Consider the following 22305-nt stretch of genomic DNA (forward strand, 5'->3'; position numbering starts at 1 on the left):
TTATGAAAAGAGAATGATATTCCAGAGTGACCCTCAACAACTATGGAATTGGCTAGTACTGACTGTATATACACTAACAAATTCAATGCCACAACCCAACTCAATCTCCCCCTTTGCAACTTCTGTATCTCAGGAGAATTTTAAAGGATTTTAGTTTGGATCTTCTAAATCTCTTTAGGTAAAGGATAGTTAAAAAGGAGCTTTGGCAAAACAAGCAGGGAAGCAGAAGAACCAGGAATTGGTAGTAAGCCAAGTCATCAAGTAGGAAAATACATGAAGCAAAAAGAACAGAGTAGAAGTTTTTTTACTAAAAGCTAAGAAACACACAAACAAGCTTTGTACATGTTGCCACACTGACGCTGTATTTTAAAACGTAAGGTTTAAAAGAAAGTGTTATGCTGCTCCAGAAATGGTACAGTCCACACATTCTTCATGTACTTCTGTTTTGAACATATGCACACTTAATAAATGGAAAGTTTGATTTTATTTTTCTTGCAAGTTCTTTTTTTTTTTTTCTCGGTAGTCTTCATAAACAAGGTGCTTTTTAGTAACAAGAAAGCTAAAGCTACATCCACTATTCTAAACAGTGCCATCCTCCAGTCAAATGGTACAGAAACCTGTCAGCAGTGAACAAGAGTTGGGTATTTCAGTATTATCGTTAATAGTAATACTACTTACCTCTTTTATAATGCTTTTGTGCTGTAGGTTTCAAAGCACTTTATTAATAAAGGAAGAATTATCCTCACTTTACTGATGGAGAAATGGAGGCAGAGAGGGTTGAAGCCATTTGCACAGTGTCTCACAGCATGTCACTGACCCCGCTGGGAACAGAAATCAGTTCTCCTCACTCCCAGTGCAGTACCTTATCCACAGAGGCCAATTTTTTGTTTTTGTTTTGTATTTGTTTGCACGTCAGTAACTTTCGAAGACCCCAAATCATAGCTGGGGCTCCACTACGCTAATCACAGGAAGACACAGTCCCTGCCCCAAAGAGATTAAAATAACATTAAGGACAAGAGGCAACAAGTATGCAGAAGAGGAAGGAGAAGGGTAACAGTAATCTCACTGTTACACAGATTACTAGTGTGCACAACTTGATGGTTCAGAAACTTTTCCAATCATTGTCTACATCTGTTGCTGAAGAAGTTATCGTTAGTTGGCAGATTCCTTACAGATAGTATAATAGGAGTGGCTCTAAGTCAAAAAAGGACAAGAGTACAGTATGAAGGAAAGTGCAAAGACAATTGTTAGAAAGATAAATAGCGTGTGCATGTTCCGTGGCTGCTATTTCCAGCACAGCAGAAAGAGGATATAACTAAAGAGAGACCTAAATGGATCAGATTGGAGGTGGGTAACTGTGAAATGCCTGGACAATAAAGTTCAAACTTACTTTACTGAAGGGTCTACATACTTGCTGTAAAAGCCCATGCCAAAGTCTAGATTTGCTTCTGTCATGTCTTTAAATCATAATGGAGAATGCAATACCACACAGCTGCCAAATACCAAATTTCTTAATCCATTGTTATTCTTCCATCAGCCAAATCTCTTAATTTCCATGAAACAAAAGACCCAAAGTCTGTTTCAGGAAATAATAATGAACAGTTGCCCTAACTAAGAGAACTGAGGTGAAGTTCATTTTCACTGAAGCTTTGATTACACCGAAGCGTTGATTACACTCCTCTTCTTTACCTTCTAATCACCTTCAACTATTGTTCTAGTACCTTTAACTGTGGCCTATTAAACTTCTTAAGTGTTACAAGCATTGCTTTTAAGCACAAACCACCTGGAAGTAGCTGCCTTTTTTTTTTTTTTAAAACATGCACTGAATTTCATTCCTTTTTCTTCACATTTTATACAACTGTCTTTCTTCCAGACAGTGACATTTTAGACAGCTGGTTGAAGTCTTCCTTGCTAAGCGCATCATGAAAATACCTTCACGTGAATAGAGTGTCTCGGTGATGAATTTCGCTACTTGAAAGCAAAGACGCAAAACGAAGGCACAATGGACTGCGACCTCAAGTTGAGAAGAATATTCCTGTAATGTGTACTTAATAGATTGAAAACAGCCATACTAAGATTTGGAGAAGTCAGCTGGACAGTAAAACATCATCTTGTTCTTCTGCTTTCTTATTCAGCAGAGGCTACAAAGATGTGATCTTTTTTGAGAACTCAAAATCTAGAGACTGAAGGATCATGGTAACTGACAAAGCTTGTTGACTGAATCCTTATCTCCTAAAGACTTCTCTTTATGTGCATCATAAAATTTCCAGATAACAAAGTCTATTCAATTAACTTAAAAATTAAGCAATACTCCCAAACTTAATAATCTCCAATCAGGAAAAGGATTGATTTCAGTTTTCGGGTGGTTTGAATTATTGAAGAAATTGTTCTTTTGTCTGGCATCTTAATTATCCTCCATAGTAGATCTTAGAGCATCTTTTCACCTGAATGCTTGCTTTTCAATATCTTGAATCGCAGATGACTGAGCAATATTTGCAGCACTAATTCTCAACGCACTATAAAGACCCCACGCAAGCTCTTAAAACAAGCTTGCTTCCAGAGATAACTCTGTCACCAGGGATCCTAAATTCAGGTAAGATTTGCTAACTTCATTTCAACAGCTTCCTGGCTGGAAATAGTCTAGCATTACCATTGTCTGAGTAAAATAAAAAATAATAAAAAGAAAAATTGATGTTCTGATATTATCCAGCTTTGGCAAAGACTCAGCATTTCTCCCACAAAGAACAGAATTGCTGAGTAATCCTCTTTGTGCTTTGAACAAAATTGATGATGCCAAACCAGAAGAAGACTGGAAAAGTGCTTCAGACCTTTACACAATACACAGTCCCTCAGATCTGAACTCTCATGTCCTTTGGGGTGGGAAGTAGGAGGGGAGGGAATTTCTACAGTTTAACTCCTCTCTGTGTTTTCAAATAACATATTATGAAATATGTCATCTAATTTATACTGCAAGTTTATTCACAGATTTGCTGGTCTCCCTCCCTCCACAAAAAAAAAAAAAAAAAAAAAGACTGAACCTTTTCATCTCTTTGACATTCTCATTGGAGAAATGTTGCTTTTAGATACGTTTTCTTAATAAGTCTGAGCATTATCATAGCAAAGAAAAAATGAAGAATATTCCTGTATGGTCAGAGGATGACTAAAACCTCACAAATTGTTCTATTCCAAATAAAATGAATGACAGAACAGCAATTTGATCTCATCAGCTAGTTTGTATTACATAGAAGAATGCTCTTCCTTTTTGAGTAAATTATTTTTCCACAGAATTCAGCAATATTTTTCCTCCCTCACTGAAGAAGGGCTTTGCAGGTTAAGCATCTTGAAAGTTTGTCCACAAAGCATCTTCAAGTCACCTTTCTTAAGAACTTTCTGTAGCAACACCGCTAAAGTCATGAAGGTTCATGTTTGTAAGAATATTCTGGAAGTTTCAAAACAAGTTAGATGTGTTATCATTTTTTAAAGCTCCGTAATGATGTCATCTGAGGAATAATGGAATATTCTGACAACAGCAGGAATGCTTCTGTTGTTAATTCACAAAATTAACTCACTCATTTAGTAGTTACAGAGCTACTGAAACTCCTGCCAAAATATCTGTCTTCCTTCTGCCTAGGGAGATAAGCATGGGTATTGGAGCATACATTAATACATTAAATATATCTTGTTCCAACTTTTTCTTCTGTTCCTGCCCCCCGCCCTTGATCCCAGCCTTCTGATCCTCTTTGTCAAGCACCTTCTTTCAGGCTTGTGGTCATTTTCTTGATTAGCATTCCTAAACTCTATTTTCAAGCAGAGGAAACTAACTTCTTCCTTGAATGTTCATTTTAAAAACTTGCTTCAGTTTGTAGCTAAATTTAACCCAGTGACAGAAGTTCAAGATCTGATGTTAGGATGGTGGTTCTCCTTTTTTTCCCCCTATGAATATTTTTATGAAGTAAGTTTTCTACTAGTGAGAAATTATGAACAGGGTCACCTTTTGTTTTCAAATATCCAGCCCTGTTAACACTTTTGAAGGAGACAAATTGAAAACAAGTTTAAACAACTATGATGAGTTCAGAGATGTGTAATTTGTAGTTCTGGTAACCTGATATGAAAGTGTTTTGATTTATAAGCCTGTTTCTGCAGCTACACAGGAAAATTCTGTAAGGGACACTACTAAATATCAGCTGAAGTACCATGAACTGCCATGGTGAAGTCTGAAATTGCCATGTGTAAAGGGAATTTTTATTCTAGTATTGGCATTTATTACTACCCAATTTTAATAATCTACTGGAAAGAAGTTCCGATTTTTTAACTATATGTACATGTATGTGATATAAGCAATAATTAATATTAATCTTGTTAAAACAGCCAATAAGCATAACATACAGGGGGGTGGAGGGGTGGGTTAAGTGACAGATGAAGACCTGTTATGCAACCTATAATATTGTAAATGATGTAATTTCACTCTAACGTTAGTGTACACAGAGATCTTGGAAGTGTTTTAGAAGTTTAAAGCAAGCAAGCAAGTGGGGTTATAGAACAAGATACCAATGCAAATTGAAGAAATTATAAAGCAAGAACAGTTTAACCAATACATTTTCTTACCTTATATTTGCCCTGGTCACATCCACATAATGTGCTTTCCATTGTGTAGCTCCTTTGTACTCCTATCTCTCTCCAGACAACAACTCGCGCTGTTGATTCCTTGGACTTTTCCACTACAAAGCTGCAGCTGCCCATGCAGAATGCTGGAGCAGTTTGACTCAGGATCTTGGGGAGTGCCTGCAGGACAGCAATTTGAAGAATTCAGTGATTCTTTTATTTCACTTATGGAAGCAGGGGGGAGGGGAACACTCGATCACAAACTCTTATCAGAAACTTTGCTGCAATTGGAATTAAAATAACAAGAACGAAAACATTCAAGAATCAGGATACAGAAGAATTCTTCAGGTGATCACCGTCTCCTCATAATTCACAAAGCTAACTTTGCTCAAATTAAGTGTACTACATACCCCATATAATTAATTAATTCAGTTTCAGACTGTTTCAACAATCCAACTTGCAGACCTAACACAGGCAGTATTTTATTAATACATAAAATTCATTCGTATTCAGCAAAGCACTAGGTGCGTATTTAACTTCCAGAATGTGAATCGAAGTTCAATATAACTGTTTACACGACAGCTTTGGAAAAAGACAAGAAACAGTTACGCAATTGTATGTATTTGACGAATGCTAAATGACCGCATTCTTTCCAGCTTTTGTTTGTATCAGTTAAGCCAAAACACATGATCACTTTGAATTTACTATTTCAGTAGTACATATACCACTATTAGTGTAAGCTTGCCCAAACATTTCAGTCCGCCTTTGTGAAACCAAAGGGCTTTTTCCCACAACTCTGATTGACTGTTGCCTTTTGTGTACTATGGTAGTATGGGTTGAAGTGACAAAACCCCACATAAACCTGTTGGGCAGCAGACGTGAATGGCATTGGACTCAGCATCCAAGAAATGACACAAGAAAATCAAGGAGCGATAGAATTTTTTTTTTAAAGTGAGGGAGACTTGAGAAAAATAAATCTGAAAGTATCTGTACTCATTTACACTCACGGATGCATAACAAGCGTTTTAACGTGCATTCACACACTTTTCAAGCTTAACTCTGCATCTCCTCAAAAAACCACGGGGTTTGGACGCATTAGGTTGCACAGATTTGCACTTGCCACAAGGCGGCAGTGGAGTTACACAGAAGAAACGGGTACACGTAATTCTTTGAATCTTTTGGAATTGTTGAAAGCTTATACAAGGCAGTGAATGTTATTTGTGGGAGTTTATTACGTATATGTGTTAGGAGCACATGCCTTAACTACACGTCTTTATAAGAGGAACCTTGCCTATTTCCATACACAAAAAATGAGTATTCCTCAGAGGAATTCAGTATTTTTATTTTCTTGTTGCTAGAATATTGTTTGCCATGCTTAAATGACTCTTTTTTCATCCAGTAATTATAAATGCACAGAAGCATATTTTCCATGTGTACACTATAATGGTGATGTTGAACACAAAAAACCACATATTGGTACAAAGACTCAAAAAAATAAAGCACTCTACTAACATTAAATCCTTAGCCGCATCAGTGTTCAATGTTTAAAGCTCTCAAAGTACTTTGAAGTACACTCGTAAACCAAAAAAAGATCATTCTAAATAAGTCTGCTTATGCTATAAAGTCACTATGTGCACAGAATAATATTGGGAAGTTTTTCAAAAAGTGTATTCCAAATTCATGCCAAGTGAAAAAGGTACAGATGTCAAACTTACCCTGTAACCAGGGTCTTCCATCAGGTCACAAGAGGCAGCATTAACATTTGTATGCCACATTGTCTCTTTGATGCTGCAGCCATACATAAATACATTCTTTTTACGAGAGTGACCATGATAATCACAGTAGACCTACAATAAATCATTTGGCAAAATAAAGCCAAGGCATATGGAATTAACATTTATAAAAGTAATGGAAGGACAAATAAAAATTTTTATTTGTATAGTTGAAAGTTCCAAAGAATTAGGAAACACAACTCCTTATATAATTAACTTGTGCATTAAGACAAAAAAAGTAGGATTCATCTAAGGAAGGTTTAACCTTCTACCCTAGCAAAGGAAACAGATTTATATCTAAAGGTTTGCAGAAGACCAGTTCTCCAAGTCAAATTTAAGTGTGACACAGTTTACAAGACCATATTAAAATGTTTACTTTACAGACTAGCTACATATACAAGGTTAAAAAGATTCAGAATTGCTTACACACACATACTCACCAAAGGTAAACGTTTTATAGCAGCCAGATATTGCAGTAACCCTTTAGCATGGTAAATAGTGGGATGCAGATCTGGATTTGGATTTTGCCACTGTCTGTTTAAATCTTCTCCACTTAAAGAGCAACGGTGGCTATTGTGGGGGGGTGGAAAAACGCATGATGTAGTCTGTATTATCATACTTTTAAATAAGCCTCCCCCCCACCTCGAGTTTTCCTCGTCACCACTGCTTCTTTGGAAGGAGTCTGGTAAGAAACAAACTTCAGTTTTCTAACATGCCAAATAATAGAAGTGTTTGGAGTTTTTTTAAGTTATGTTACAGAAACCTAAACATAAATTATAAGTAGCTTCTTATATGAAGTCAATTGTAATCTTGCTTATTTGCTGTTGAAACTGAAGGCTTGCACTTCTATTCAAATGCTAGTTCAAAATCAGTAATTTCCAATATATGGTATCTTTAAGTTTTGGTGTCTTGAGTTCTGTAATATAAAGACTAATGTCAACCAGAAATCTAAGACTTGAAACATGAAGTTGTTAGGAGACAAGTAGCTGTGAGAAAAACAAGAAATAAAAAAAAAAAAAAACCCAACCAAAAACCCAGCGAACAAATGAAGATCATCTCTGTATTCAGTCAACTATCAGCAAGAACTTTTAAACTTCCAGAAATTCATGTTCATGCAGTCATCTTCAGTACCAATGTCTTTAGGTTGTATCTACTGGGACAGATTTCTTAATCGCTCTTGTATTAAACTTTCACTTGTATTCTGAATGTTTTAATTCCAGGTGTTCTGTTATATACATGCTTTTACATATATAAAGGCAGGGTTCTAATCAAATCCGTAATTGGTTTGATTTTTATTATTTTGTTCACAAAACCTTTTAAAATACTACCCATAACTAGGTAAGAAGGAACTGTAGATTCACCATACCAAAATTTCCGTTTCATATTAATTCCCTGTAACCAAGTAAATATAGACTGCTCAATGCTTACTCACAGGAGTATCAAAAGGTTCTGAAATATCCCTCAAATTTATTATGGAAAGTGGTAGTAAGTAAAAAAATTACCATTAATAACTTTAATTAGATCAGGATACTCTCTTACCCTTTCTCTTGCACACCTATTAACTTTCCCCCTTTTAATAACATATGACAACAGCCACTTCCATTACATCCTTCTAAAAACTATAATAAAAAAAAAAAAGAAGAGAAAAATTATGTAAAAAAAGCTTTCTCAGATACAAGGACTGTTCTTTTTCATGAGAACCATGAACTTGTTCAGCTTTTCCTAAAAGCAGCTGTGCTCTCATGTAACACTCTACACCTATCCAAGACTGTAGTTCAGAGAGACAATTAAAATGCCAAATGTCAAATCACATAGGAATGATTATCATCCATGAGCAACTGAAAATACTTTTTAAAACTGAAATTCATGGAACAATGCATCTGCCTTTAAAAAGCCAAAAAATAGAAAAGTCCTAGCAATTTTGTAAGTGGTTTTTTTTCATATTAAGTATTGCATTTGTATGTTTCCAGGATTAATTTAGATTTTTTTTTTTTTTAAATAACAGATGCAAAGACTTAGTAGTACAGGTTACATATTTATAAGTAAACTTATGCTTACTTTCCACTGATGACACCATCTGGATTGAGCATGGGAATGATTTTGAAAATATAAGATTCTCGTAAACATTGGGCACTTGGATTATTGCTCATAAGGTATTCCAGTGTTCCCTTCATAACCCAGCTTGCATTAGTCTCTCCAGGATGTACACGAGCAGATAGGAAAACATAAGGGCGATTCCCTAAAAGAAGTATGCATAGAAGTTGCAAAATATGATTCAAGCTAAATAAACAGTTTGTTAATTGAAGAGAGAAGCAATAGCCAGCTTCATTTATTACAATGCAAAAATACAGCATTTGGGAGTTGAGTATTATTGACTAACAGTATTATTGATAGAGCTTGCCAGAATATTGTTATAAGGACTGCTAATTACAGAATGCTCACAATGGAACTTTGAATTCAATGAGACAATTATACAGCCAAAACTAGTTTGAGCTGGCAATTATGATATGATTACTTTGATGGCTTTTTTTCCAATAGCCAAGAAAAATACTGAGGTGGAGGAACAAACCAGGAATGCTGCCATAACTAAAGCTCACTTCAAATTGCAGTAGCTTAGATATTGGCTTTATGAAATATTTTTTGACAAGCAAATAACCTGAGCATTTGGAGAAAAAAGTTACTCAGAAGTCAGGTGTTCTTTTCCAAGAAGTGTTGTCTGCAAAATGTAACATACAAAAATGTCTAGCAACTGATTTAAAAATATATGAATATATATACTCTTATGTATCCAGATATAAATATCTGACTACCACAAATAAATACAATAGAAAGAAAATCCTAAATATTGATGCCTCTTAATTTCATGAAATTCATTAACCTTATTTTACATCGCTATTTCTACAATGGACAACATTTAATACTAAATTTTTTTCATAAACAGCTAGTTTTACATTATTTTCAGTTGATGAGAAAGAAAAGTCATACTTACTGAACTGACAGATATGTTCATAGTAATTGGACTCTGGCATGGCTGTAATAGTGACTAAGGGACAACTGTTACCAGCCAGGGTCTTACAGAGAACATCTTGTCGAAAATATATCTGTTGAGGGTTATGCATAGATTCCAGCTTCTGAAGATGCATCTTCATCCCAAAAATAACGAAAAAGTACTTCAAATATTTTGCAGTCATGTATCACAGCGTATTCAACAGGTACTATTTAATCAACCTTTCTTTTTGTTTTTCTAAACAATGTTCAAGTTTCCATCATAATTTTGACCATGAAATATCATTCTCTGCATCTCTGACTAACTGAATACTTCTCTTTATAGAGTCTGTTTTTCCAACTGCCTTCGAGGAAGATGAAGGCACAGCGGTATGTTATTTTCTACCAGATGATACTGTAACGGTATGTGGAAGGTAAGAACCTCTGCTTCATTAAGGTTATCTGATCAGGGACCTTTTCAGTGCAAAAGGGGTTAACAAGTAAAGGGAGAAGCAATAAACAGGAACACAGAGAAATAATCCTGGTTGACAAGACGTAACAGAAACAATAGCAAAGACCAAAGTCTCCAGCCTCTAACTGATGGTCCCTTAACAATCTACAGGCAAAGCTTTGGAGAGGGCCACCTGAGGGACAAGGAGGAAACAAGGAACATGAGGATTTGGGCTATTCAAGGGGGGCCTGTGGGACTATACAAAACTTATGCACCTGATCCCTACAGTCTGCCCTTAGCTATCTCTCTGTGTAGCCTCACTCTATCCTGTGCATGCAAGTGCTGCGTGGACTAGGTCTAACTAACAAGACAGGTGTGAGTGGATTTGGGGTCAGCAACTGGAGTGAGCAAGGATCTCAGCATCAATAGCTGGAGAGGCCACACCTCTTGGGAGTGTCTCTGTGGGCACCACAGACTTTGTGTCCAAAGTGCCAGCTACTGCTGGAATCGAAGCGAGCGGACTTGGTGCCAGCATCTGGAGCTGTAGGCAGTGTAGGCACCCTTTGGCCTATGGTGTCAGCAATGGAGGCAAGAGGGGGTCTCACTTCCAGCTACAGGAGTGGGTAAGAGTCTTGGTGCACACCCACTGGGGCAAGAACAGTGTGTGTCCCAAAAACCAGCTAGTGAGGTGATAAGGGTGAGTGAAGCAAGGGAAGGTGTCTCAGCACCAGCACCTAGAGCAGGAACATGGGTTACGAGCCCATGTGCCTGGTACCAGCTGCTGGGGGTGGGGGGCAAGCATATGCATCTTCTCTGAAGCTAGTGTGCATGGGGGAGGGGGGTGTGCATCTTTTAAGTAAGTCCTGGTAGTGTTACATGCAGGTGCTGTTGAAGGCGGCACCTTGTCTGTGCCAGTCTGTGTAGCCATCCATGCTGGGGGGAGAGGGGTTGTGCAAGTGTGTGTGTGCACGAGTCTCTCTTTGGGATACATACTCAGACTCGCTAGTGGCTGAACCTACAAGCAACAGGAAAGCAGCAGCCATGTCCATCAGCCTGGGACAGAAAGCCCCCGGTCCCTTGGCTGGGCTCCAGCAGCCAGGCAGGAGGAAGCACCAGGCCCCACAGCTGCTGGAGACAGCAGCTGCTTATAATATCCCTTAACAGGTACTTCTTGCAAGAGCAAGTATGGCTTAGTAAAAAGCTTCATTCAATGCTGTTACGCACTGGCCACTGAATCCCCAAGTTCGCTTTTATTGCTGTGATGGTAACAACCAACAGACATTCTAGCCAAGAGTTTTGCTTAGTACTAAAAGCTTCACAACACTTCTTTAGTCAATTTAGCCAGTTGAAGTTGAAAAGAGTTGAGCTAGGGGACACTGAGGCAATAGGAGCCAAGAGGGAAACACCAGTGGAAGACCTCAAAGCACACAAGGGGTGTTCCTCTATGAAGGAGACACAGACAACAGCCCAGCTGCAGTGCCTCTACACCAATGCACACAGCATGGGCAACAAGCAGGAGGAGCTGGAAGCCATTGTACACCAGGAAAACTATGATATGGTTGCCATCACGGAAACACGGTGGGATGACTCGCACAACTGGAGTGCGGTGATGGATGGCTATAAGCTCTTCAGGAGGGACAGGCGAGGCAGGAGAGGTGGTGGGGTAGCCCTATACATCAGGGAATGTCTGGATAGTTTAGAGCTCAATGATGGTGATGATAGGGTGGAGTGTCTATGGGTAAGAGTCAGGGGGAAGGCCAACAAGGCAGATATTGTGGTGGGAGTCTGTTACAGATCACCCAACCAGGATGAGGAGACAGATGAACTATTCTACAAGCAGCTGGGAGAAGCCTCATGATCGCTAGCCCTTGTTCTTGTGGGGGACTTCAACCTGCCGGATGTCTGCTGGAAATACAATACAGCAGAGAGGAAACAGTCCAGGAGGTTCCTAGAGCGTGTGGCAGATAACTTCCTGACACAGCTGGTGAGTGAGCCAACTAGGGAAGGTGCCCCGCTGGACCTCTTGCTCACGAACAGAGAAGGACTTGTGAGCCACGTGATGGTTGGAGGCCGTCTTGGGCAGAGTGACCACGAAATAATAGTTTTTTTGATTCTTGGAGAAGCAGCAAGGGGGGTCAGCAGAACTGGCACCTTAGACTTCTGGAGGGCAGACTTCGGCCTGTTTAGGAGACTGGTCGAGAGAGTCCCCTGGGAGGCAGCCCTAAAGGGCAAAGGAGTCCAGGAAGGCTGGACATTCTTTAAGGAGGAAGTCCTAAAGGCACAAGAGCAGGCTGTCCCCAGGTGCCGAAAGACGAGCCGGCGGGGAAGACGACCGGCCTGGCTGACTAGAGAGCTCTGGCTAGAATTCAGGAAAAAGAGGAGAGTCTACAACCTCTGGAAGAAGGGGCAGGCAACTCAGGAGGACTACAAAGGTGTAGCGCGGCTGTGCAGGGAGAAAATAAGAAGGGCCAAAGCTGAGCTAGAGCTCAATCTGGCTGCTGCCATAAAAGACAACAAAAAATATTTCTTCAAATACATTAGCAGCAAAAGGAGAGCTAAGGAGAATCTCCAGCCCCTAGTAGACGGGGGAGGGAACACAGTGACCAAGGATGAGGAAAAGGCTGAGGTACTTAATGCCTTCTTTGCCTCAGTCTTTAATAGCAGGGCCAATCGTTCTATGGGTACCCAGCCCCTGGAGTTGGAAGTTAGGGATGGGGACCAGACTGGAGCCCCCATAATCCAGGGGGAAATGGTCAGTGACCTGCTGCTCCACTTAGACACTCACAAGTCTATGGGGCCTGATGAGATCCACCCAAGAGTACTGAAGGAACTGGCAGATGTGCTCACCAAACCCCTTTCCATCATTTACCAGCAGTCCTGGCTAACTGGGGAGGTCCCAGCTGACTGGAGATTAGCAAATGTGACACCCATCTTCAAGAAGGGCCAGAAGGAAAACGCGGGGAACTACAGGTCTGTCAGCCTGACCTCGGTACCAGGGAAGCTGATGGAGCAGATCATCCTGAGTGCCATCACACGGCATGTAGAGAATAACCAAGGGATCAAGCCCAGCCAGCATGGGTTTATGAAAGGCAGGTCCTGCTTGACCAACCTGATCTCCTTCTATGATAAGGCGACCTGCCTAATGGATGAGGGGAAGGCTGTGGATGTTGTCTACCTGGACTTTAGTAAAGCCTTTGACACGGTTTCCCACAGCATTCTGCTGGAGAAACTGGCTGCTCATGGCTTGGACGGGTGTACTCTTCACTGGGTAAAAAACTGGCTGGATGGCCAGGCCCAAAGGGTTGTGGTGAATGGAGTTTACTCCGGTTGGTGGCCGGTCACAAGCGGTGTTCCCCAGGGCTCTGTGTTGGGGCCAGTTCTGTTTAATATCTTTATCAATGATCTGGACGAAGGGATTGAGTGCACCCTCAGTAAGTTTGCAGACAACACCATGTTGTGTGGGAGTGTTGATCTGCTTGAGGGAAGGAAGGCTCTACAGAGACACCTGGACAGGCTGGATCGATGGGCCGAGGTCAATTGTATGAGGTTCAACAAGGCTAAGTGCAAGGTCCTGCACTTGGGTCACAACAACCCCATGCAATGCTACAGGCTTGGGGAAGAGTGGCTGGAAAGCTGCCTGGTGGAAAAGGACCTGGGAGTGTTGGTTGACAGCCGCCTGAATATGAGCCAGCAGTGTGCCCAGGTGGCCAAGAAAGCCAATGGCATCCTGGCTTGTATCAAAAATAGTGTGGCCAGCAGGACTAGGGAAGCGGTCATTCCCCTGTACTCAGCACTGGTGAGGCCACACCTCGAATACTGTGTCCAGTTTTGGGCCCCCTCACTACAAGAAGGACACTGAGGTGCTGGAGCATGTCCAGAGAAGGGCAATGAAGCTGGTGAAGGGTCTAGAGCAGAAGTCTCATGAGGAGCAGCTGAGGGAACTGGGGTTGTTTAGCCTGGAGAAAAGGAGACTGAGGGGAGACCTCATAGCTCTCTACAACTACCTGAAAGGAGGTTGTAGAGAGGTGGGGGTCAGTCTCTTCTCCCAGGTAACGAGTGACAGGACGAGAGGAAATGGCCTCAAGTTGTGCCAGGGGAGGTTTAGACTGGATATTAGGAAATTTTACTTCACTGAAAGGGTTCTGAAGCATTGGAACAGGCTGCCCAGGGAAGTGGTTGAGTCGCCATCCCTGCAGGTATTTAAAAGACGTTTGGATGAGGTGCTTAGGGACATGGTATAGTGGTGGTCTTGGTAGTGTTAGGTTTATGGTTGGACTCGATGATCTTAAAGGTCTTTTCCAACCTATACGATTCTGTGATTCTGTAATTCATTATCCTAAAAAGGTCTCTAATTATCTTGAATATAGTAACTTGAATAGGTGAGTTATGAATAAGTGTACGCAGAACAGCAAGACACGAGTCATTGACCCAAACACAAATACTTCATCTAATTAGCACGTTTCCAGTCAATTATGAATTATGATTCCCAGAAAACCCATTTAGCCTGTAAGTATCAATTTTCTTTTCCAGGATCTGTTCTTTAGAGCAACCTACACTCTTGACCAGTCTAACCACTAATATTTTACGAAAATTCTCCATTTTAAGGAACATTTTGAAATTTATAAAAAGAAATAAAAAGAATTCACTTATGAATGCTTACATTTCACATTGTCCAAAAGTATAAATATTTATCTATGAAAGACATCATAACCTTCTCACCTTTAAAGTTGAGTATGTATATGGATAATGGTAAGCAAAGTAGCAGACATCATCTTTATGTTGGAAAGTCACTGTGAACGTAATTGTGTAGTAAGATTTTCCTTTCTGACCTCCAGCAGCAATTGAACTTCTTGAAAAGTGATTCCTAAGAGCAAAATGAAGGTAATAAACACATTAGAATTTTTTTTTTTTCCATATCATTGTGTGAACACACATTCTAAAAGCCAGGAAGATTTTCAGTGATTGCATTTCTCTTCTGCATACATCAAGGTTAAACACGCTGGTTCCCACCATCTGTAAAGATATGTTATTATAGCAGTGATACACATTCATTCATATGGGGAAAAGGCAAGTCAACAAAAACAAATAACTAAACAAAAAAAAAAAGAAGCAAACAATTGTCAACTAAGAAGGGTAATGCATGGATATGCTGTACCATCTCATCCTATGTTCCAGGATTGCTCTACAATGACTGCACCATAGAACACAGGAGCCTAAATCAAAAGCACCACATGATCAGTATTAATGGAAGTCACTATTAAGATTTCAAGTAAGCTTGTGTGTATACATTCCCTTAAAAGCTTCTCTGGAACAGTATGCAATTTCTGACAAAAGTATAAAAGATGAAGGGCTTAAATATTAGGATTGTGCTAACGAAGCAAGACCCTATATATTTCGAGCACTTCTGTTATTCTCCATAGTAACTCAGGAAGAAAACTCTGTTCACAACAGAACTACTCAAATAGAATTATCAAACCCAGAAGCAAACATTTCTCCTCAAAAATTGTATCTCATACTAACCTTCAGTGTAAGATTTGCTGTATGTTTGATTGGTGTACTTACTTATAATAACAAATATCTGTCCCAACACGAGTCCAACATGGTCGAGAATTTAATGCTTCTTGAACAGAATACATGAGGGGCTGCATACCTTAAAGAAAAAAAATGCATCTCACTTTAATGCTTAACATTAAACATCAAGGTCTTAGTAGTAATGGACCATCTCACTTTAATGCTTAACATTAAACATCAAGATCTTAGCAGTAATGGACCATCTCACTTTAATGCTTAACATTAAACATCAAGATCTTAGCAGTAATGGACCATATCAACACTTATATGCAAGTCTCCAAACTACCTATACTCATTTACTCACTATCACAGAGCCTATTTTCATGAATGCCTGGGTATTGTACACTCTTTCAACCAGGTGACAAAAGATTCTTCCCTCTCTCCCCTCATCACATCCTGATTTTCAGAAAATAACCAATTGAAGAAAAAAAAAAAAAAAGAATCAGACCTACAGAAGACCAAAATGAAATGTTTCAATGAAAGCTGTGGTTAGCATGAATGGTAATCTACAAGAAGTCTTGGGTCCCACTCCATCCAACTCACCATTACAAAAAGGCTTCGAAGAGAATACAAAAAATTGATAATATCATCCATTCACCTGGATAGCTGGAAAATAACTGATGTTTCAGGACAATTTTAAAAAAAAAAAACAACAGTAACTCTTTAAAGTTTACATGTTTTGGAGCGTATACTTAAATTGAATACTTAATATGAAGTTACAGTATAAAATAATACAGATTAATTGAACATTATTTACTAGTTAGATAATTAGCCAAATACATTGACTGATTCAGTCAGTGTACTTAAAAAACCAAAAGTAACCATCAGGTAAGTATATGCAACATAAGATCTAAGGCAACTGATGAAGATTAGTAAATAACTTAAAAGCATCTAATTACTGGTATTCTACTGGTATTCAAACTACATGGTATTCTCGGAATTCATCATTGTGAATTGCACAATTATGACAAAGAAGAATACGGTGTTACTCTGTCCCAAGCGTTTGAGCTTGGGCAGGGGAGAGGGGAGCTTCTCCTCCTCCTCCTTAAAGGACAATTTCAGAAAATCCAGCAGGAAAAAAAAAAAACCTCACAAAACAAATGGTTTTAAGCTGAGTGACACCCCTGTTCCCGGGCCACCCCCCGACAAGTGGAAGAAAGGCATATTCAGTAAGCCAATACTTTTGGATGAGGTATAAGCAGTAAACACTACTCGCTGGAGACTCCATGGGTCACCTATAAAGCCCAGCATTTCAAAGGAAACTTACTTTTCCTTCTCAAATAATGTGCCTCTCTTCCCATCAATAAGACAAAACCGTTTAAGAATGTCTCCACTTACTTTCACATCTGAAAATACACCTCTATTCAGAAAGGCATTAATGATGACAGCTGTCATTCTTCCTGCACCTGTGTGGATCAACAGGCTTTGGTGTTGTGTGCCCCATGCCATCCTCCCCGGAATGGCCTTAGGACAAATTTTAGCGGCAACCACCAGTAAATTTCTTCTGCTTTGGCCTCACTTACAACAAAACTTCATTTTAAAAACTGACTGCCAGTGTTTTAAGATACTTTTTTTCAACTGAAACTTGTAAAAATATTTTCTAGTAATACTATTAAAAAAGAATCTGATCTAACAATATGAATACACTACTGATCCCAGGGTGGAGGGAAGGAAACAGCTGAGCTGCCTAGTACAGATGTTTTTCTACATATTTCTTCTCAAAGCATGGGAAATGTATCTTACCGTAGTTAAACTGACTGTTTGACTTTTCACAGTTGATGATGTTAAACCGGTAACCAATGCCAGTTTTCATTCCACTGACTTCAAAGTAAAACCATTGATGATAATGATTGCTATTTATATCCGAGTTCAGAATTAGATCATATTCGTTTCTAAAGATTAACAAAAACAAATCAATCTTTTTTTTAAGAAGCAGAAATAAAAGGCCTTATGTGTGAAAAGAAGAGTTGAAATATCTTACTTTCTGATCTGAATAACTTTGCGCAGGTTTCCAGATTCAAATTTGGAATTAAACTTCAAGACATCTGCTTCCTCTGGTACTGAACAACTATGAGTAGAAAAAGAAAAGGGACAAAAATGAATAAAATAAACTTAACTAAAACAAACTCATTAAGTTTATTTTAGTCCTCGCTTGGTAATCCAGAAATTATTTTGAACCTTCCTCTAAATAAAGTCTGAATAGCAGAAACACTGTCACACCAGATGAAACTTTCATTGAAGTCTGTCATGATAGTACAGCTTTAAATATTACAAATCATATCACAGAGAAAGTAGAACAGGCTTAGAGTATTCGCTGAATATTGTTTTCAGAAGGGTAAAAACTTACCTCAAATTATCAAGGTCATACACAACCCTGTCTATAATGTCATTTTGATGAATCAGTCTTTCAATATCTTGAGAGATTTTTGTCCTAAAATAAAAAGCAGAGTTCTCATTTAAATTGTTGCATAGTTTCCAATTACATAAGAGGAATTACCTCATACAACAATGAAAACTAACAAAGTTGACATGAAGACAGTGGGACAGATTCTCAGAGAGACCTCAGCCTCACCCCCACTTATGTGCATAAACTGTAAGTGTACTTAAGTTTAAACACCTGCATTCACAGCTGACTGAGTCCAATATTTGTATGTGAGGGAACTGAGTTTTCATGCACACAACCCACTGGGCTTTATCTTATGGAAAAAAAATGCACCACTTTATACTTTACAGTAGAAGCAGGAATTATTCAAACATTACTTATGTTAATGCTTTAATCCAGGACAGCACTTGATAACATTAGTAATTTACATGAGTCCTACCATAACTAAAATTAAAGAGTTTTAGAGAGTAGGTCGTGCAGTGAGTGTGTTAGTGCACTAGCTTTTCACCTCTGGAGTTCTAGGTTCATTTATCAACTACGTAACAAATAAGAATGAATTTGGTGATGTCAGCCAAATGTCAGGTGTATGTTTATCCAGATCATAAAACCATTGTAAAACTGGCAGTATCTAGGTCCTGGTTTGGAAAAGTAAGAATGTGTTGCAGTTCAAGAATGAAATATAGTGGCAGAGCTGTGTGGAAAAGCTTGCACAGCACCTGCAATAAGAAGAAAAGGAGGCAGATTAACAATGAAGAATACAGGAACAGAGTGGTAAAGTATGTTCAGGCTAGAAATTCTCCATTTAATTAAAATAGATATTGTTAACAAATGAGAAAAAGAAGGTAAGTGCACAACTCTAGCGCCTCTTATTAAATTAAAACTAACTGGAAAGGAAAAGAAGTCATGAGTCCAATGTACTGACAAAATTGTAAAAAGGCTGACTTGCCACAATCTACCTGATCAGGTTCAGCTCAGGGCAGAACTACAGATTTTTGATCTCACACAACTCCTTAGATCTCAGTATGCCTCAGCTTTAAAGGGCCATAATACTTCCTACCATCACAGGAGTTTTGCCAAGACAAAATCCATTAATGAATATCCGGCATTCAGATACCATAGTAATAACCAATGTAGACAAAAGGAAAGAAGAAATGGTATTCGAGTGCACACAAAAAGGAAAAGTAGTAGTGGACACTTTCAGGTTCAAAAAAATCAAAAGAAAAGAGAAACTATTTTAAGATAATTAAATAAAAAAATATAAAACCAACATTGTTGGTGTGGAGCTCTGTGTTCATAGGTCAGTCCTTTGTGGATCCTGATTTACCTGATGATCACTTCTAAGTGTCAGATGACTAGAAAATACTAAAGTGATTAGAAAATACTGAAGACTACAGCAAAAAATCAACCTAAAATTTTAAGGAATAGAAAAAAGTAGGAATTTAAACCCAAATTTATAGGGTATTGAATTATATAATCATTTTGTTCCCTAAAAGGTAGAATAATATAAAACATTTCAGTTATTCCCAATGACATTTTTCCAAACAATAATAATTTGGTGAGACATTTGGTGAAAATAATATGTTACTAAACGTAAATGAAAAGGCAAAAGCACTCCAAAGCACAAATTCAAAAACTTTGCCTCTCCTAGCATATTGCAAGACTAAAAAAAACGCCCAGAAAACCCACGCCACATTTGTCTAATAAAAGTAAAAAGAAAAACCAGCACCCTGCAACCTTTTCTTAAATTACAAGGATGGATTAAGGCAACCATTTGTTTTCTAAAGACGACTTAGCTGACGAGCGGTAAGTAACTACTTAAAGGAGAACATAAATCCCACTGAATGCCAAAAGAGTTTGGATATAGCTTTGTAGAAGACTTAAAAGCTTCTCCATGTCCCCTACCAAACTCATTTTCACCACCTTCCTATAAACTATAAGTTCCTAAAAAGATTAAGCCCTTTTTAAACAGGTTCCCTTCTCAGCAATTGGTTACACTGCAGCAACAAGACTGAGTCATTTGTAGAAAACGGAATTCTTAGAATGGTGTACCTTAAAAAGGGGATGTGGGATTTTTGATTCAAGTTTAGCAGTATTACCTGATATTTCATTTTTGTTTCACACAAGACCTAACAAAGTTACTTTCAACATAGAAAATACAACAAAAATAAAACATTTTAAAGTTAAAATAAAATATACTCTAGAATTACCTTCATGGTTTAGAAATCAGCTTCATGTATAACCACACAAATAGGTTTGTTGGCTAGAAGTCAGAGTTAATACAGTGCTTTATATCTAAGAAGAACGAGCACTGGAATAACAAATTTTATCTGACTTCACTCAATTTTACTCAGGAAAACTCAGAATTATTAAGTACTAAAAAAACATCCATGAAGATTTGGAAGATTTTCTTAAAATGCAGTTCTTAGGTGATTTCTGACTCAAAACTATCTCCCTTTTAAATCAGCTGAATCAATCTAAAAAAATAAGCTTATAGGGAAGATTCTTCTTCAACACTGAACAGTGCTTTCTAGTAACTGTAGACTCATTATGTCACTAGTGTTTCAACACTTGGTCATTTCACTAGAAAGATCACTTTTTTATGACGTGTGTGAAAGAGCTAAAGGATTTTAATTATACAGCCTAAAGACACTTAATCTCTTAATCATCTTAATAACTGAATGTAAATATGAAGAATCTCATGAAACTGGTTAAAGTTATAAGCATTAAGCTGAAAGCGTTCAATCTAATAATTAAGCAAGCGGCAAGGTCTCATACCTACTATTACATGTTGTGCTAATGTGCTCATTTGTCTTTATAGTAACCTACTATGCATATGAGCCAGCTCTTCATACCACCTGTGCAAATCATTGAGTCACATCACCCTTCATCATCTTCTAATATCACTCAGTGAAAAAATAAATGGGTGTGTTAATAAGTTCTTTTTTGTTCTTTTATTTTTCATTCTGTGTTTATTTTGTGTCATTCTGCAGGACCTAACACAAACTGCATTTTCAGCTTTTGTTACCTCTAAATTCTGTTATACCACAAACACTAAAACCAGACACTTCAGTGTATTAATTGTTTAATTTTTCCTGCTACATTTTCCTGAAAGATAGTTTTGTTAGCGCAGCAAAGAGAAGAGTTGAAGTATCTTTAAACTACTAACTGTCCTATCTTTGCTAAGACCTGGAGGAAGCATTCAGGTGGGGTTTTTTGTTTGTTGGGGGTTTTTGTGGGTTGTTTTGGGGGTTTTTTTGGGTGTTTGGTGTCCCGTCGTCCCCCCCCCCCCCCCCCCCCCCCCCAAACTACAAAATTTAGATTGGGGATGGTGGGAAGGCAGAAAGGGAGACTATAAATTAAACTTAGTATTTAGAAACTGAATTACAGAATTCTAATTAGCTATTACAGGATCAGATTGTGTTCTTGTTGATGGCTCTGCATTGATCAATGCCTACTCACCTACCTTCAAACTCCTTTTCACTGAATATGTTTTTAGATGCCAAAGTAAACATTGTATATGTGCCTGTTAATCTCATCCTAAAGATTGTTTCTCAAGGGAACAAAAACAACAACAACAAAAAAGGAGTATGGTAACTTACCTCTGCACCCCATATGGCCTTTCCAGAATAGGCTCCTTAAATGGGGGTGGAATATGGCCAAAATAATCTGGATAGGCCACTTCTGAATATTCAGGAATAGATTTTGTGGTTTTTACCATTTCAATATAAAGATCACAGTCATGAACTGGTGATACATCAGAAACCTCAAGCACGACTTGTTCCTCTGATGAACTAGATCTGGAATCCTCCTCCTCCGAATCCACTCCAGTGCAACAGAGTTTTCCCAGCTGGACAGATGATCCTTCAAAGAGGCTACTTCCACAGGGCGAAACATGTTCACAAGGTTTACTACACGCAAGTGTGGTAAGGCTAGTTTTGCTTTCCTTTTTTATTACGCACCCTGTGCCATAATACTGATCATTTTTTGCACTGTTCTGCAGACTAATTCTGTCCAAGCCTTTCACAATTTCTTGGCTTAGACACTGGCATGATGGAAGCAGGTTTCTTTGATCATTTTGCTGATGTAAACTACTGTCTTTGATACTATCTTTCTTTGGTAGTTCCAGAAAGGCTGGCCTTCTATTGTATTCCTCTGTCAATAAAGGATTGCTCTCCTTCAAAGCAACTCCTTTTGTTGACTGGGTTGCTTCACCACAGTGCTCCTCTCCTGCTGTAGGAACAACAATAGGTCCACCCAGATTTGCATCAGGTACAAAAGGCTTTGGTTCCTTGGAAACTAAGTCACATTCCTTAAAAAATGAAAGAGAAAAAATAATAAAAATATTTATTTTTAAAAAGTAAACAGTTCCTAAAGTTTCATTTATATTAGAAACCTTTCTCTTTCACTGTTCCTGAAGTACGTTTTGCAATAATCCAAAATAAGTGTAATTTAAAAGATGACAGTTATTAGGTTTTAAACTTACATAAACATAGCAATGAAGTTTCAGCTTTTACAAGAAGATAGTGTCAAAGCAATAAACA

At 38.4% G+C, this 22305-nt stretch overlaps 1 protein-coding gene across 10 annotated transcripts in view; it reads right to left on the reverse strand.

The window, feature by feature from the left end:
- AGTPBP1 (ATP/GTP binding carboxypeptidase 1) overlaps positions 1 to 22305 on the reverse strand; it is a 75423-nt gene that overhangs the window by 23058 nt on the left and 30060 nt on the right. For 6 of the 10 annotated variants that reach the window (XM_075527152.1, XM_075527154.1, XM_075527153.1 and 3 more), the window contains 11 exons: positions 21364 to 22073; positions 17729 to 17812; positions 17363 to 17449; positions 17125 to 17273; positions 15373 to 15460; positions 14530 to 14674; positions 9364 to 9517; positions 8433 to 8613; positions 6815 to 6944; positions 6318 to 6449; positions 4606 to 4782 (listed from right to left, as the gene is read on the reverse strand). In XM_075527152.1, coding sequence (XP_075383267.1) covers positions 4606 to 4782; positions 6318 to 6449; positions 6815 to 6944; positions 8433 to 8613; positions 9364 to 9517; positions 14530 to 14674; positions 15373 to 15460; positions 17125 to 17273; positions 17363 to 17449; positions 17729 to 17812; positions 21364 to 22073 — 2037 coding nt within the window. Of the gene's footprint in view, positions 1 to 678; positions 982 to 4605; positions 4783 to 6317; positions 6450 to 6814; positions 6945 to 8432; positions 8614 to 9363; positions 9518 to 14529; positions 14675 to 15372; positions 15461 to 17124; positions 17274 to 17362; positions 17450 to 17728; positions 17813 to 21363; positions 22074 to 22305 lie in introns of those variants that run through there. The other 4 variants (XR_012779011.1, XR_012779010.1, XR_012779009.1 and 1 more) reach the window with 4 other exon arrangements.

Source organism: Mycteria americana, chromosome Z, assembly GCF_035582795.1.
Source record: "Mycteria americana isolate JAX WOST 10 ecotype Jacksonville Zoo and Gardens chromosome Z, USCA_MyAme_1.0, whole genome shotgun sequence".
Lineage (NCBI taxonomy): Eukaryota > Metazoa > Chordata > Aves > Ciconiiformes > Ciconiidae > Mycteria > Mycteria americana.